General features: G+C 37.2%; 3 protein-coding genes across 3 annotated transcripts; all 3 read left to right on the top strand.

Moving 5' to 3' along the window:
• The first annotated feature begins 224 nt into the window (after positions 1 to 224).
• On the top strand, positions 225 to 3,281 carry LOC118809994 (immunoglobulin lambda-1 light chain-like). Its single transcript, XM_036573513.1, has 4 exons — positions 225 to 353; positions 528 to 803; positions 1,106 to 1,135; positions 2,829 to 3,281. The coding sequence occupies exons 1-4, from the start codon at positions 302 to 304 to the stop codon at positions 3,152 to 3,154; spliced, it is 684 nt and encodes a 227-aa protein (XP_036429406.1). The 5' UTR covers positions 225 to 301; the 3' UTR covers positions 3,155 to 3,281.
• A 2,363-nt stretch (positions 3,282 to 5,644) lies between these two features.
• Positions 5,645 to 8,903, top strand: LOC118809993 (immunoglobulin lambda-1 light chain-like). Its single transcript, XM_036573512.1, has 4 exons — positions 5,645 to 5,771; positions 5,941 to 6,238; positions 6,519 to 6,553; positions 8,364 to 8,903. Exons 1-4 carry the CDS (start codon positions 5,720 to 5,722, stop codon positions 8,690 to 8,692), a joined length of 714 nt encoding a protein of 237 aa, XP_036429405.1. The 5' UTR covers positions 5,645 to 5,719; the 3' UTR covers positions 8,693 to 8,903.
• A 3,001-nt stretch (positions 8,904 to 11,904) lies between these two features.
• Positions 11,905 to 14,723, top strand: LOC118809992 (immunoglobulin lambda-1 light chain-like). The gene is made up of 4 exons (XM_036573511.1): positions 11,905 to 12,025; positions 12,164 to 12,457; positions 12,742 to 12,768; positions 14,248 to 14,723. Exons 1-4 carry the CDS (start codon positions 11,974 to 11,976, stop codon positions 14,574 to 14,576), a joined length of 702 nt encoding a protein of 233 aa, XP_036429404.1. The 5' UTR covers positions 11,905 to 11,973; the 3' UTR covers positions 14,577 to 14,723.
• Positions 14,724 to 17,573: the final 2,850 nt, after the last annotated feature.

Below are 17,573 nucleotides of genomic sequence, written 5' to 3'. Positions count from 1 at the left end.
TGGAGGGGCTGTGCAGCTACAGATGGGTTGCAGTCAGTAACTATAAACCTTCAAAGTGTATCCATTGTGTGTTTCTGATAAAATGGCCAAAGAGTGCAGATACAAGGCAGATGTTTCTAATAAACTGGCCACTCATTGCATATTGCAGCGAGTGAGAGTGGAGTGCACCATGTATGAGCATGTGTGTGTCCATGGGGGTGTGTCTCTGCTCTGGCTGTGTTTAAAAGGCGTGATAGTGTGTGTGTGCTGCTTATACGCTTCTCTGAAAGACTCGTCTCTCTGATCATTTACACAGCTGAACATGATGATGCTGAACACTCTCTCCCTCACTGCACTCCTGCTCGGTCTCTATGGTAACTTTACTCAACATTTCAAACTCTCAGACCATCTTGTGACACATCAGCTAAACCTCTTCCTAAATTCTGCTATTATTAAAATACTAATCATTGATCTTATTTGACTTCTTATCTCTGACAGGATTACATTAAAATAATGTGGAACTCAAACTGCTCTGTTCACTTCAACAGGTCTGGAAGGTCTTGTGTTGACCCAAGAAAAGTCTGTGTCTGTTCAAGCTGGTCAGAATGTGAAGATTCTGTGCTCTCCCAGTAGCGGTGACTGGGGATTAACATGGTACCAACAGAAACCTGGTGAATCTCCAAAGTTCTTGCTTGTTGACAGCACGAGGGCAGGTGGACTGCCGAGTCGATTCACCTACAGTGGATCTGGATCACAAGAATACCTGCATATTAATGGAGTTCAGGCTGAAGATGAGGCTGTTTATTACTGTGCTTGCCATGGCTGTGAGGGCTCCGGCACAGTGCTGCAGTTCAATAAAGCTCTCATACAAAAACCCCAACAAGCCCTAAAACAGACTTACATGTGCCTCAAACACTCACAGCTCTACCCAGTGACACTCACTCAGTTCAGTGTGAGATGATCATGAGTTCTAGACTGAATCCTGACCCAGCTGTGGTCATTTTGTCCTGTTTAGACTAGTTTGAATTCTGCACTCGTGGTCACTGAAGTGTTCAGTCTGAGCAGAAGCAGTGAGATACGGCCCTGAGGTTTTTGTACTGAGCTCTAACACTGTGATACACTGTAGTTATCGGTGGAGGCACTGAAGTAACTTTCGGTGAGTGAAATCAGCTCCTGTCTAGAAACTTTGCAGAACTTTTAACAACATTTAAACTAAAATAAAAATGTAAAATACTACAAAAATCTATCATATTATAAAAACATGCAAATCTTTCTTTATTTAAAAAAGTCAGGAAATATATAATGAGAGAAAAAAAGATGCAAAATACTTAAATGATTTTTTGTTAATTATTTTTTTTTTACTTTTTTTGATGTTTTTTTTTTCAAAAGCAGAGGTAGAAATTAACTAGACTCGTTCATCCAGTTCTGTATATTTAGGTAGAAGACATATTTGTACTTTATTTCAACTCAAGTACATTAGTAAGGAAAGTTCTTCTACCACTTCTACCTCAGTTCCCTTTTAGTTCTTCACATTTAGCTACTAAATACTGTCACTGGGTTTAATTTCATTCTGTTCTGTTGGTTCAGCTCCTGGTCTGCTTTGCTGTTGATCACATCTCTCACTTTTAGCTTTGGCAGTTTATTGTAGTATCCCAGAAAGAGAAGAACAGAGCCTGACAAGCTTTAGAACTGCAGAGGAGCTTTTTAATACACAAACATCTATCAGCACTGAAAGTGGAGTTTGTTTTGTAACCTGATACTTTTTAAACTCGTGTTCATCGGCTTTTACTTTTTGAGATCATTATTTCATTGAGGCTACATCCCTTTTTCTTAAGGATGGTTTTGTCCTCCCCTGAGCAAGAATTCTTAGAGAAGCCAAAAATGTGCATTTGAATTTTAATATAATTGTAAATAATCACTTTCAGAACAAAACCTCCAAAAATCTCCAAAACTGGAAGGAAGGAAAAATTACAAGGACCGAAAAAACATTCAGACCTTTCAATTTAAGAAAGTCATTTTGGGCCATTTTATTGGTCTTTTCAGCATGAAATGTTGACAAAATATTAAGGACAGCTAGCATATTTTTAATGATTTAAAAAGGCATATATGTGAGTATAGACATAGGGTACATTTCACTTTTTAGTTACTATTTTGGAGAAACATTTCTTTTCGCTAGTGATACATTTTTCACCAATTGAGATTGAGATAAAAACAGTTTGTTACAGTTATGAAATTAATTTGAAGTTAAAAAATATTTTAAAATATAATATTTCTTCAATATTGTTTTTTTTTATTTACATCATTTCTTAATCATTGAGAAAAGTGTAAAACACTGATAATTAAGTCATAATATTATTAACATTATGAAATCACAGGTAGCTACCTTCTCATGCAATTATTTTAATAGATAATATTGTATTATACATTTTTTAATGATGAAATATTGAAAAAAAATATCTTATAATACCTTCTAATATCTAGTTAATGATATTTCAATCTACAATGCGTAAGTTATTATTGCATAAAATAACAGCAATTATTACAATGACAAGTGATTCCTTTTGAACAGTTTTGTATATGGATCTATATATATGCATCTTTATGTTTGGCCTCTAGATGAGCTTCACTTTAGCAAAGCTAAAGCCTAGTTAGTCAAAGCTGTCTTAACTCTTAAATTGTCTTAAATCAATAAAAAATCCATTACTGATGTAAAAGCTGACAACAATGCAATATTTAATGATTATGATTATTTTATCCTGTAGAAGAAATATAACAATAAGAGCACTATCAGTAAGAATTATTCTAATAGAGCTCCATAAATTTTATTTCTCAATTTTTTTACTCTCCAGCTTCACCAACACCTCCCTCTCTGCTCCTCCTGGCTCCCCCTCAGTCTCCCCCTTCTGGCTCTGAGGTCAGTGTGGTTTGTATGGCTCGGGGTTTCCGTCCTGATGGTGCCGTCCTGTCCTGGACTGAGGACAGCACCACCATAGCGGGTCCCGAGGTCCACACGGGTCCGTCTCAGCGCCAGTCCGACGGCACCTTCATCCAGAGCAGCATCCTGAAACTCCGCCCAGAACACTGGAGCTCTGGACGTTCCTACACCTGCCACCTGACTCACCCTGCCCTGACCAGTCCACTGAGTGAGAGCGTCAGTGTGGGTCAGTGCAGCTAGAAAGCTGCAGAAATGAACATGGAGAGCTTAACAGCGCCATCATGAGCATAAACAGAGTAAATCCATTAAAAGATTGTGTTCAGTATTAGAGTCTGTCTGTTCTTCTCCTCATCTTCTCTAGCCTGAGGTTTATGTTGATGGCGTCCTCTAGAGGCAGCGCTGCTTATTTCATCTGGAGCAGATTTCTGTACTTGTGTTGCTGATTTCATCCTTTTTCATTAATAAAATTATTATCAATGATGAAATGATCTGTGAAGTTTCTGTAATCATATGCAGCAGAGATGATGTTTGAGCTTCCAGTTAGTTAAAGCAAACTTATGTCATTAGCAGTTGGTGGATACATGTAAACCAGGACTTCATTTATTATTAATTCTTAATGGAAAATAAATTAATAACTTTTAAGAATAAATACATGGTATGTCCAACAGTATCCAGACAGCCTTCTAAGCAGTGAATTCATCTACTTAAAGTTTGCACCCACTGCTGACACAAATGCACAGCTTGAACAATCTAGAAAGAAAAGCATTGTCAATAGAATGGGACAGTCTAGAGCAGCCATACATGAGTCAAAACTCACCATGTCCAATGCCAAGTGTGGGCTAGAGGGGTACAAAGCCCCCCAGCATTGTGCTGTAGAGCAGAGGAGCTGCGTTTTCGGGAGTGATGGAGCTCCATCCAAAATCTTTAAGATGATCCAGAACTAATCATCCAACATCAGTACCCGACCTCACTAATGCTGATGTGGCAGAATGCAATCAAATCCTCACAGCAATGTTCTAACATCTGGTGTAGTTTTTCTACAGAAACCCTGAAACTGTAAGATGGAACAAAATAAAAACGAATAATGTGTTCCTGAATTTTAGCTTCACTTCTCCCTCATATTTTTTCCACTACTGAGATAAGCCTGAGAGATAAGGGGGAAGAGAACAGCCGCCCCCTGCTGCTTAAAGCTGGTATTGAATGCTAATTGTTAGCCGCTAAGCTCCCCAGTGAATTTCTCTTTTACCTGATACCCAAAGAGTATATAAAGAGGGATAAAAAAACTGGCCCCTGCTGGTCAAACCTGGTGTAATGTGTGAAGTGTAAGCCAATATATTTTTTCATACAGAAGTAAAAAAATAGAGGCTTTTGATTTTTTTAATGGCTGAAATTGTACACATCATGCTGGAAATATTTCTTCAGCTGTTTTTGGTGTGTTTGATATAAATAAAAATAAATAGAGTGCAACTTAAATTCAGGAACACATTTTCAATTTTTTCATCTCATCCTTCAGGGCTTCCCTGGTGTAAGTTTTACAGTAAAACTCTGAGTGCCAGGACCAGGGTTAACAAACACTGATCTAAGCCGTCCCAGGAAACTGAGGGCTGTTACTGCAGAAAAGGAAGCCAAAGTCAGTTCAGCTCCTTTAAAATTCATTTGTGTAGCACATTTTACGATGTGTGTTGTTACAAAGCAGCTGTACAGAGATCCAGGTCTGAGCCCCAAACAAGCAAGCCGAGGTCCAGAGAGGCAAGAAAAACTCCACAAGAACAAGAGGAAGAAACCTTAAGAAGAACCAGCACTCAAAAGGGGAAGTCATTCTCTTCTGGTCGACACCGGATTGCAAAATTATAATACAACAAGAGCAATATAAATCAAGAATAACAGATCATCTTCCATTAGCACTGACAACATAATATGTATAATGCATTATGTTAACAATACATACTGCATAATAAACACGCTATAAAGACTAATGCATTTTTGAAACATTAATAGATATGCCTTATGCATGCATTATACATATATCAATGTGATTCTTGTTACCCATGTTTTTTCAATCATTCTGAATAATGATAACACCAATGGCTTTTCAGAGCTCTATAACAGCTCTATAATTGGTTTTCTCTGTGTATCTGAATCAGTCTATTCACTGTCCTTGTACAGCACATATAATGATCTGAACAGAGTTGGTAAGCAACAGAAATGCTCATCTGTACATTGCAGATGGGTCTGTAGCAGTTTCAGTTCTAATAGAGATCTATTATGAGCTTCTCCTGGAGTCCCAGGAGACCTGCTTTACATACAGTTTATGTTCATGTTCTGTTTTAACAGATCACCACTCGTCATGCTTCACTCTCCCTCTTGAAAGTTGCTTAAATTAAAAGTACTGCATCTGTAACACTGCAGAAAACATTCAGAGAAATTTTGCAGCCAAGATGTATATTTTAGTATATGAACGTTTTGATTAATAATACATGGTCATGAACAGGGTAGAGTAGGGTAAACTTGTGCAGCTACAGATGGGTTGCTGTCAGTAACTATAAACCTTCAAAGTTTATCTATTGTGTACATGTTTCTGATAAAATTATCAAAGAGTGCAGATACAAGGCAGATGTTTCTAATAAACTGGCCACTCACTGTATATTGCAGGAAGTGAGATTGGAGTGCACCATATATGAGCATGTGTGTGTTCATGGGGATGTGTCTCTGCTCTGGCTGTGTTTAAAAGGCGTGATAGTGTGTGTGTGCTGCTTATACGCTTCTCTGAAAGACTCGTCTCTCTGATCATTTACACAGCTGAACATGATGATGCTGAACACTCTCTCCCTCACTGCACTCCTGCTCAGTCTCTATGGTAACTTTACTCAACATTTCAACCTCTCAGTGACCGTCTAGTGACACATCAGCTAAACCTCCTCCTAAATTCTGCTATTATTAAATTGCTAATCATTAAAATCGTCTGATTTCTGACAGCATTACTTTGAAATAATGTGGAACTCAAACTGCTCTGTTCACTTCAACAGGTCTGGAAGGTCTTGTGTTGACCCAAGAAAAGTCAGTGTCTGTTCAAGCTGGTCAGAATGTGAAGATTCTGTGCTCTCCCAGTAGCAGTAGTTGGACATTAACATGGTACCAACAGAAACCTGGTGAATCTCCAAAGTTCTTGCTTGTTGACAGCACGAGGGCAAGTGGACTGGCGAGTCGATTCACCTACAGTGAATCTGGATCACAAGAATACCTGCATATTAACGGAGTTCAGGCTGAAGACGAGGCTGTTTATTACTGCGCTTGCCATAACTGTGAAAGCGGCATATCGCCACAGTGCTGCAGTTCAATAAAGCTCTCATACAAAAACCCCAACAAGCCCTAAAACAGACTTAAATGTGCCTCAAACACTCACAGCTCTATCCAGTAACACTCACTCAGTTCAGTGTGAGATGATCATGAGTTCTAGACTGAACCCTGACCCAGCTGTGGTCATTTTGTCCTGTTTAGACTAGTTTGAATTCTGTACTCGTGGTCACTGAAGTGTTCAGTCTGAGCAGAAGCAGTGAGATACGGCCCTGAGGTTTTTGTACTGAGCTCTAACACTGTGGTACAGTGCAATTTTCGGTGGAGGCACTGAAGTAACTTTGGGTAAGTGAAATCAGCTCCTGTCTACACACTATGAAGAACTTTTAACTACATTTAATCTAAAATAACTGCAATGCAATGTAAAATACTACAAAAATCTACCATATTATAAAAACATGCAAATCTTTTTTTATTTAAAAAAGTCAGGAAAATAATGAGAGACAAAAGATGCAAAATGCTTAAGCTGTAAAGAAGTTTTTTTTTTTTACTTTTGTAGTTGTTTTTTTGAACATTTAAAAATAAAAATAAGCAAAAGCAGAGGTAGAAATTAACTAGACTCGTTCATCCAGTTCTGTATATTTAGGTAGAAGACATCTTTGTACTTTATTTCAACTCAAGTACATTAGTAAGGAAAGTTCTTCTACTACTTCTACCTCAGTTCCCTTTTAGCCCTTCACATTTAGCTACTGAATGCTTTTACTGGGTATAATTTCATTCCGTTCCGCTTTGCTGTTGATCACATCTCTCACTTTTAGCTTTAGCAGTTTATTGTAGTATCCCAGAAAGAGAAGAACAGAGACTGACAAGCTTTAGAACTGCAGAGGAGCTTTTTAATACACCAACATCTATCAGCACTGAAAGTGGAGTTTGTTTTGTAACCTGATACTTTTTAAACTCGTGTTCATTGGCTTTTACTTTTTGAGATCATTATTTCATTGAGTCTACATCCCTTTTTCTTAAGGATGGTTTTGTCCTCCCCTGAGCAAGAATTCTTAGAGAAGCCAAAAATGTGCATTTGAATTTTAATGTAATTGTAAATAATCACTTTCAGAACAAAACCTCCAAAAATCTCCAAAACTGGAAGGAAGGAAAAATTACAAGAAAGGAAAAAACATTCAGACCTTTCAATTTAAGAAAGTCATTTTGGGCCATTTTATTGGTCTTTTCAGCATGAAATGTTGACAAAATATTAAGGACAGCTAGCATATTTTTAATGGTTTAAAAAGGCATATATGTGAGTATAGACATAGGGTACATTTCAATCATCTGAACAAAACCTTACCTGTCCATCTTTCATTTTTGAGATTTTTAATACTTTATAAAATTTGACAACACAAGCTGCTTTTTTAGAATCCAGTCTTGTTAGTTACTATTTTGGAAAAACATTTTTTTTCTGATAGTGATACATTTTTCACCCATTTTGATTGAGATAAAAACAGTTTGTTACAGTTATGAAATTAATTTGAAGTTAAAAAATATTTTAAAATATAATATTTCTTCAATATTGTTTTTTTTTTTATTTACATCATTCCTTAATCATTGATTAAGAAAAGTGTAAAACATTGATAATTAAGTCATAATATTATTAACATCCAGGATGCTATGAAAATGTATGAAATCTCAGGTAGATACCTTCTCATGCAATTATTTTAATAGATAATAATAGTGTATTATACATTATTTAATAATGAAATATTGAAAAAAATATCTTATAATACCTCCTAATAACTAGTTAATTGTATTTCAATCTATAATGCGTAAGTTACTATTGCATAAAATAACAGCAGTTATTACAATGACAAGTGATTCCTTTTGAACAGTTTTGTATATAGATCTATATATATATACATCTTTATGTTTGGCCTCTAGATGAGCTTCACTTTAGCAAAGCTAAAGCCTAGTTAGTCAAAGCCTTAACTGATGCTGAATCAATAAAAATCCATTACTGACGTAAAAGCTAACAACAATGAAATATTTAATGATTATGATTATTGTTATCTTGTGGAAGAAATATAACAATAAGAGCACTATCAGTAAGAATTATTCTAATAGACCTCCATAAATTCTATTTTCTCTCTATTTTTCTCTCCAGATCGTCCTGCGTCTCCTCCCTCTCTGCTCCTCCTGGCTCCCTCCCAGTCTCCCCCCTCTGGCTCTGAGGTCAGTGTGGTTTGTATGGCTCGGGGTTTCCGTCCTGATGGTGCCATCCTGTCCTGGACTGAGGACAGCACCACCATGGCGGGTCCCGAGGTCCACACGGGTCGATCTCAGCGCCAGTCCGACGGCACCTTCATCCAGAGCAGCATCCTGAAACTCCGCCCAGAACGCTGGAGCTCTGGACGCTCCTACACCTGCCACCTGACTCACCCTGCCCTGACCAGTCCACTGAGCGAGAGCGTCAGTGTGGGTCAGTGCAGCTAGAGAGCTGCAGAAATGAATGTGGAAAACTTAACAGTGCCATCATGAGCATAAACAGAGTAAATCCATTAAAAGATTGTGTTCAGTATTAGAGTCTGTCTGTTCCTCTCCTCATCTTCTCTAGTCTGAGGTTTATGTTGATGGCGTCCTCTAGAGGCAGCGCTGCTTATTTCATCTGGAGCAGATTTCTGTACTTGTGTTGCTGATTTCATCCTTTTTCATTAATAAAATTATTATCATTGATGAAATGGTCTGTGAAGTTTTTGTAATCATATGCAGCAGAGATGATGTTTGAACTTCCAGTTAGTTAAAGCAAACTTATGTCATTAGCAATTGGTGAAAACATGTAAACCAGGACTTCATTCTTTATTAATTCTTAATGTAAAATAAATTCATAACCATTAAAGAAAAAATACATGATATGTCCAACAGTATCCAGACAGCCTTCTAAGCAGTGAATTCATCTACTTAAAGGTTCCACTGCTGACACAAGTGCATAGCTTGAATAATCTACACAGAAAAGCATTGTCAATAGAATGGGACAGTCTAGAGCAGCCATACATGAGCCTAAACTCACCATGTCCAATGCCAAGTGTGAGCTAGAGGGGTACAAATGCCCACAGCATTGTCCTGTGGAGCAGTGGAACTGCCTTTTCTGGAGAATTGGAGCTCCATTCAGTATCTTTAAGATGATCCAGAACTAATCATCCAACATCAGTAGCCGACCTCACTAATGCTGATGTGGGTGAATGCAATCAAATCCTCACAGCAATGTTCCAACATCTAATGTAGTTTTTTCTATGGAAGCCCTGAAGCTTTAAGATGGAAAAAAATTAAAATGAAAGTGCATTCCTAAATTTTAGCTTCACTTCTTCCTCATATTTTTTCCACTACTCAGACGAGCGAGAAAAAAGAGGGAAGAGAACAGCCGCCCCCTGCTACTCAAAGCTGGTATTGAATGCTAATTGTAAGCCGCTTAACTCCTCAGTGAATTTTTCTTTTACCTGGTACCCAAAGGGTAATCGATAAAAGAGCCGGCCCCTACTGGTCAAACCTGGTGTAATGTGTGAAGTGTTAGACTATATATTATTTCATACAGAAGTGGAAAATAATTGAGCCTTTTGAGTTTTTAAATGGTTAAAATTGTACATGTGATGCTGGATTTTTATTTTCAGCAACACATTTTAATTTCTTTCATCTTACCCCTCAGGGCTTCCCTAAGTTTTACTGTAAAACTCTAAGACATGCAGAGAAGTGGTACACCAGGACCAGTTGACAAACACTGAACTAAGCCTTCCCTGAAATGTGAAGTTACTGCAGGAAAGGGGCCAAAGTCAATTCAGCTCCTTTCATATTCATTTGTATAGCACGTTTTACAATATGTGTTGTTATAAAACAGCTTTACAGAGATGTACAGGTCTGAGCTCCAAACAAGCAAGCCGAGGGCCAGAGTGGCAGGAAAAGCTCCATAAGAAGAAGAGGAAGAAACCTTGAGAGGAACCAAGACTCAAAAGGGGAACCCATCCTCCTCTGGTCGACATCGGATAGCAATAAAATAACACAACAAGAGCAATATAAATAAAGAATAACAGATCTTTTTTCTTTAGCACTGACAATATAACATGTTATCAACATTACATATAATGCATTATATGTACAATGCATACTGCATAATAAACATGCTATAAAGACTAATGCATTCTTGAAACATTAATAGATATGCCTTATGCATGCATTATACATATATCAATGTGATTCTTATAAACTGTTACCCATTTTTACATGTTTTTTCAATCATTCTGAATAATGATAACACCAATGACTTTTCAGTTCTATCACTGAAGTTCTATAATTGTTTTTCTCCATATATTCAAATCAGTCTATTCATTGTCCTTGTACAGCACATATAATGATCTGAACAGAGTTGGTAAGCAACAGAAATGCTCATCTGTACATTGCAGATGGGTCTGTAGCAGTTTCAGTTCTAATAGAGATCTATTATGAGCTTCTTCTGGAGTCCCAGGAGACCTGCTTTACATACAGTTTATGTTCATGTTCTGTTTTAACAGATCACCACTCGTCATGCTTCACTCTCCCTCTCGAAAGTTGCTTAAATTAAAAATACTGCATCTGTAACACTGCAGAAAACATTCAGAGAAATTTTGCAGTCAAGATTTTGATTAATAACACATGGTCATTAACAGGGTAGAGTAGAGCTGATAAAATGTGCATTAACAGATTTGCACCCATATGTAGAAGAACCTGACAAAATGGCCAAAGATTGTAGGTACAGGGTAGATACAAAATAAGTGTTAAATGTTTTCAAAACTGGAGTTCAAAGAATGATTAAAAACTGAGACTCCTAACAACCATGCTAGACCTGGTAAAGACCAAAACTGCCCCCTCAGATAAACAGCACTTAATGCTTTCATCTTTGAGAGAGAGGAGAAAATCAAGCTGCTTCAGATCTGAAAACATCCGCAGGTGTTTCTGTCCATCCTTCCACTGTGAGGAGACGACTCAGCACTGTGGGTTTGAAAGGATGTGTAGCTGTCAAGAAGCCTCACTGAGAAAATTAAATAGACAAAAAAGAAGCTGATAGTGTTCTCAGAACAGTGGATTGACCACTCCAGAGTCCAGACCTCAACATCATTCAATGTGTTTGGGATCACTTGAATCATGAAAATGCAACTAACTTTTAGGACTGAACTTTGGAGGTTTGGAAAAATATCCCTGCAGATTTCTTACTTGTATTATTATTATTATTATTATTCATTTATTTATTTATTTTTTGAAAAACTCAAAGCAAATCTTTTGAAAAAAATGGAGTGGACAAACAAAATACTGAAAAATATGTTTTTATATTTAGTTTTTGATGCTTCAGTGTAGGTTTTTGTTAAATATATGTTTCCTGATGCTGAAAAATGAATCATGCGCACTTAATGGCCATTTTGACTGGAAATGAAATGGTTGAAGAGTCTCAGACTTTTATACCATATATATATATATATATATATTTTTAGATGGAATGGTGGTGTGTGTGTGGGGGGGGTGGTGTGTGGGGGCTGACAAATTGTGCAGATACAAGGCAGATGTTTCTAATAAACTGGCCACTCATTGCATACTGCAGGAAGTGAGATTGGAGTGCACCATATATGAGCATGTGTGTGTCTCATGGGGATGTGTCTCTGCTCTGGCTGTGTTTAAAAGGCGTGATAGTGTGTGTGTGCTGCTTATACGCTTCTCTGAAAGACTCGTCTCTCTGATCATTTACACAGCTGAACATGATGATGCTGAACACTCTCTCCCTCACTGCACTCCTGCTCAGTCTCTATGGTAACTTTACTCAACATTTCAACCTCTCAGACCGTCTAGTGACACATCAGCCACACATCCTGTTAAATGCTCTGTTCTTTAAAACTGATCATTAATGTAATCTGATTTCTGATCTCTCTGCTCTGTTCACTTCAACAGGTCTGGAAGGTCTTGTGTTGACCCAAGAAAAGTCCGTGTCTGTTCAAGCTGGTCAGAATGTGAAGATTCTGTGCTCTCCCAGTAGCAGTAGTTGGGCATTAACATGGTACCAACAGAAACCTGGTGAATCTCCAAAGTTCTTGCTTGAGGACAGCACGAGGGCAAGTGGACTGCCGAGTCGATTCACCTACAGTGAATCTGGATCACAAGAATACCTGCATATTAACGGAGTTCAGGCTGAAGACGAGGCTGTTTATTACTGTGCTTGCCATGGCTGTGAGGGCTCCGGCACAGTGCTGCAGTTCAATAAAGCTCTCATACAAAAACCCCAACAAGCCCTAAAACAGACTTAAATGTGCCTCAAACACTCACAGCTCTACCCAGTGACACTCACTCAGTTCAGTGTGAGATGATCATGAGTTCTAGACTGAATCCTGACCCAGCTGTAGTCATTTTGTCCTGTTTAGACTAGTTTGAATTCTGCACTCCTGGTCACTGAAGTGTTCAGTCTGAGCAGAAGCAGTGAGATACGGCCCTGAGGTTTTTGTACTGAGCTCTAACACTGTGATACGCAATTTTCGGTGGAGGCACTGAAGTAACTTTCGGTGAGTAAAATCTGCTCCTGTCTTCAAACTATGCAGAATTTTTTTAACTACATTTAAACTAAAATAACAGATAAAGTATATTTGTAATGCAATGTAAAATACAACAAAAATCTATCATAAAAAAAAAAACAGGGAAAACCTATTTTTATTTTAAAAAAAAATTAATTAAACACTTAAGTAAGCAACAACAGAGACAACAACAATAGACATTATCTAGATCCATGAATTCAGTTCTATATATTTAAGTACAGGACATGTTTATACTTTCTACTCAAGCACTTTGTAAGGAAAGTACTTCTACTACTTCTACCTCAGTTCCCATTTAGTCCTTCACATTTAGCTACTAAATGCTTTCACTGGGTTTAATTTCATTCTAGTCAGTTTGTTCAGCTCCTGTACTGCCTTTGCTGTTGATCACATCTCTCACTTCTAGCTTTAGCATTTTATTGTAGCATCCCAAAAAGAGAAAAACAGAGCCTGACAAACTTCAGTTTCTGTGCTAAAAGATGCTGGATGTATTAAGAAGCTCCACTGCAGCTCTGAAGTTCTGTACTTGCTGAGTTTTCATGTTCATAGGTTTTTATTTTTCAAGTTGCTACTTGTGATCATGATTCAACATTATTTCATCGAGGCAACAACACTTTTACTTGAAGATGGTTTTCTGCTGCTCTGGGCAAGAATTCTTATAGAAGCCATAAATATGTGCATTTTTAATTTTAATGTGATTATGTATAGGTCGCTCTCAGAGCAAAATGTCCTATGTCCAAAATGGTAGCTTTTCAAGGGAAGGAAAAAAACCTTTGTAACTTTTAGTGTAAGTTAATGCAACACAATTGTATTCAAAGTCATTTTGGGCCATTTTTATTGGTTTGCTCACCATGAAATGTTGACAAAATATTGAAAGTAGCCAGCATTGTTGTTTTAATTAATTAATTCATTCATTCATTCATTCAAATAATTAATATTTTATTTAATATTTTCACTCAGCTTTCAATCGTTCGTCTACATATATATGTACACACACACACACACACGCACACACACACACGCATACATATTGAAATCTCAGGTAGACAATTTCTTATGGAATTATGATAAATAGATAAAAACAGTATATTATTTATTATTTAACAATGCAATGCATATATATGATGTTTTAAATATATGCATATCCAATTTTTTTAATATATATATATATATATATATATATTATATATATATATATATATATTTCTATATCAATATATATTCAGCATCTACTCTATGTGAGCTTTACTTTCACAAAGCTAGTCAAATCTGTCTTAACTGATGCTGAATCGATAAAAGTCCATTGCTGACGTAAAAGCAGACAACAATGCAATGTTTGATGATTATGATTATTATTATCCTGTACAAGAAATATAACAATAAAAGCATAATCAGTAAGAATTATTCTAATAGAGCTCTATAACTTCTATTTCTCACTATTTTTCTCTCCAGATCGTCCTGCGTCTCCTCCCTCTCTGCTCCTCCTGGCTCCCCCCCGGTCTCCCCCCTCTGGCTCTGAGGTCAGTGTGGTTTGTATGGCTCGGGGTTTCCGTCCTGATGGTGCCGTCCTGTCCTGGACTGAGGACAGCACCACCATGGCGGGTCCCGAGGTCCACACGGGTCCGTCTCAGCGCCAGTCCGACGGCACCTTCATCCAGAGCAGCATCCTGAAACTCCGCCCAGAACGCTGGAGCTCTGGACGTTCCTACACCTGCCACCTGACTCACCCTGCCCTGACCAGTCCACTGAGTGAGAGCGTCAGTGTGGGTCAGTGCAGCTAGAGAGCTGCAGAAATGAATGTGGAAAACTTAACAGCGCCATCATGAGCATAAACAGAGTAAATCCATTAAAAGATTGTGTTCAGTATTAGAGTCTGTCTGTTCTTCTCCTCATCTTCTCTAGTCTGAGGTTTGTGTTGATGGCGTCCTCTAGAGGCAGCGCTGCTTATTTCATCTGGAGCGGATTTCTGTACTTGTGTTGTGATTTCAAAATTTTTAATCAATAAAATAATCATCAGTGACAAAATAATGTGTGATTTCTGAGCATTTGCAGCAGAGATTAATAAGTTTATAGTGCTGCGCAGAAAACATCATCTATCATTAGCATAATTGAAAAAGAAAATAAAGACCGTGATAATACTGAGTTTCCTCAAGAAGAGATTTGAAAAATGTTAAATGAACACTTTGACATACATTAATTACTACTTACTGTATTAATCTTATTTGTATTCATTCTAATATTAGTATGGGCCTAACACACGAGCAATTGGTTGACATACTAGAATTTGTGCTTTTTATGGTCATAAATAGTTATAAATCCGAACAAAACCAAAACACACAAAAAACACTGATAATTGTGAACGAATTTCACATCATAAGTCTTATATATATATTTTTGTTCAAAGTTGGTAACTGACTTGGACATCTGACTAAAATTCCTTTGCACTGGGTGACCCTATACCGTAATTATGTTTATTTCAGTGAAATTAATAAATATTTCATTAGGTCACAATCAAAAAATCATAACACTACCAAAACTTTACCCGATGTTTCACTAGTAACTGTTTTGTAGTGACAATTTTAGCTTGTTTTGAGGAGAACTCAGAAATGGCCGTGCATGACTAGAGCTTTGAACAATTGAACACATATAAAATCATCATATTTTTCATTTGGTGGTGACAATTCTTAATAATACACACTGCTTTTTTAGACTTTGGGTTTCTGCCCACCTGGATTTAAAAAATCTAAAAATACAAATACAAATTAAATAAAAAGATTTGTTTTCACAGTTTTTTTTTTTTAAATATTGTCTAGGGGTTAGAGTTTGTTACAAACACCTCCCAATAGAAAGATGATCAAATGATGATTTTGTATGTACTTTATTCATTACTATCTCTATTAATACCTTGAATTAAAACAGATCATAATATAATCTTTGTAAATATCTAAGATTTGAAGGCTTAGTGTATATATGTATCATCACTATGTCATATCATCACTGTCAGAACAAAACATTGTGTCTCTAAAATGGTAACTTTACAGGAGAAGGGAAAACATTCTTAACTTGTAATGAAAATTAGTGCAAAAAAAGATGTTTTTCCAAGAAGCGTTGGACCACTACTGGCAGCCTGCATAGGAAGTGCAGTAGGGGTGTGCATGAGTAGTTATGCACATAGTAGATGGTTTGAGGTGCCTATATTTGAATACTGAAAGCATTTGTTACATTTCATCACAGCAAGATAGAGAAACTATACAAACCTACAACTCCATGCCAGTTTTCTATTTTAACAGGATTGTAAATTATGAAAGATTTACTTGTATGTATTAGTATGAATGCTTGAATGTGAGCACTTTGCCAAAAGTGTCTTAATGTGAGAACATTTTTGAAGACATGACAGAGAAGGCAGAGACAGTGTGGCCAGCTCTGATGTGGCTTTTTTACTAAGTAGACTAGTCTATGTTAGCTAGGCCCAGAAACAGTCATAGGAAGAGAAAGAGGATATATATATACACATATATATATATATATATACAGTTATATGTAAAATATTCACTTAACCACAGATAAGAAAACTCTCTCTCTCTCTCTCTCTCTCTCTCTCTCTCTCTCTCTCTCTCTACATATGTATATATATCTTGGCATCTCACATTTACCTGATTGCTTGATTGATACTTAGAATTTAAGGGACTGTAAAACAAAACATTATGCTTTAGTGACATCTTATTAAAAATGAGTCAGACTGCACATCCCTAAACAGAAGTTTTTCAGGTTCCAGTTTTCATGCACATTTGGTCTAAAATGCAATGGTAAACTTCAAAAGATGACCAATTACAAACTAGTGTAACTTTCGGCACCAACAGAACATGAAAGTAAACATTGAACCTTTGAAGCTGTGAACCTTCAATGCATTACAACTAATTCAATATATGCAACATTAAAAACTGATAAAATTATTGTACCCAACTATCCTGATTTTTATCTCTGTATTTTCAGTTCTGTAACTCAACAGTACCTTTTCTGAGGCCCACGGGATCACATTTACATGTAGTTTCAGTTTTGTGTGTTTTCCCCTCACTCATGCATCGCTCTTCATGCTTCAGCTCCCCATCACATCTGTTTGGAAGCTGAACTTTGGGGCTTTAAATTAGCCGTTTTTTTCAAATCAGCCAAATTCTTTTGTACGCTAACGAATGAAAGATGAGTGTTCCTGATTTGGCTAATTTTGTGCTTAGCGTTCCTCCCTCTACAAATTCATCCTTCTCCTTTTCATTACATTTTTTCCTGCTCTCTCCCTCCAAATGGCTCCACCTCCAGCCATCCGGCGTGCGATTATTGAGTTTGCTCTACATGCTAACGGGGTGAAAGAGCTGATTATGGAGTGTAAGACAGAAATGAGCGGGCCCGCCTCCGCCCGCGTTAATTAGCGGGATGCAATAAAGCGGGATGGGATATTGGGATGGCTGTAATGGAGTAATGGAGTGTTTGCTTTGCTTTTTTGGGGGAAATGCCCTCCCTGAATAAAGGCACATCCAATTACACTGAGTGGCAACAGGAGCCTCAGGCAGCATTATTCAATATTACCATATTACTGACTGTCATGTACATATGAAACATTCAATATGCTAAGAAGGTCACATGCAGAGACTTGGCAGAGACTGATGATGGCCTTATGGATAACACCAATAACATCATTATAAAAATATTTCTCTAACATGATGATTTCATCAATGACATACAAATTAGACTAGGCTCAAAAACTGATTATCAAATATTGTGCT

The sequence above is a fragment of the Colossoma macropomum genome, unplaced genomic scaffold (assembly GCF_904425465.1).
Source record: "Colossoma macropomum unplaced genomic scaffold, Colossoma_macropomum, whole genome shotgun sequence".
NCBI classification, from domain to species: Eukaryota; Metazoa; Chordata; class Actinopteri; order Characiformes; family Serrasalmidae; genus Colossoma; species Colossoma macropomum.
The sequence above is the reverse complement of the archived record's forward strand: the minus strand, read 5'-3'. Positions and strand labels throughout refer to the sequence as shown.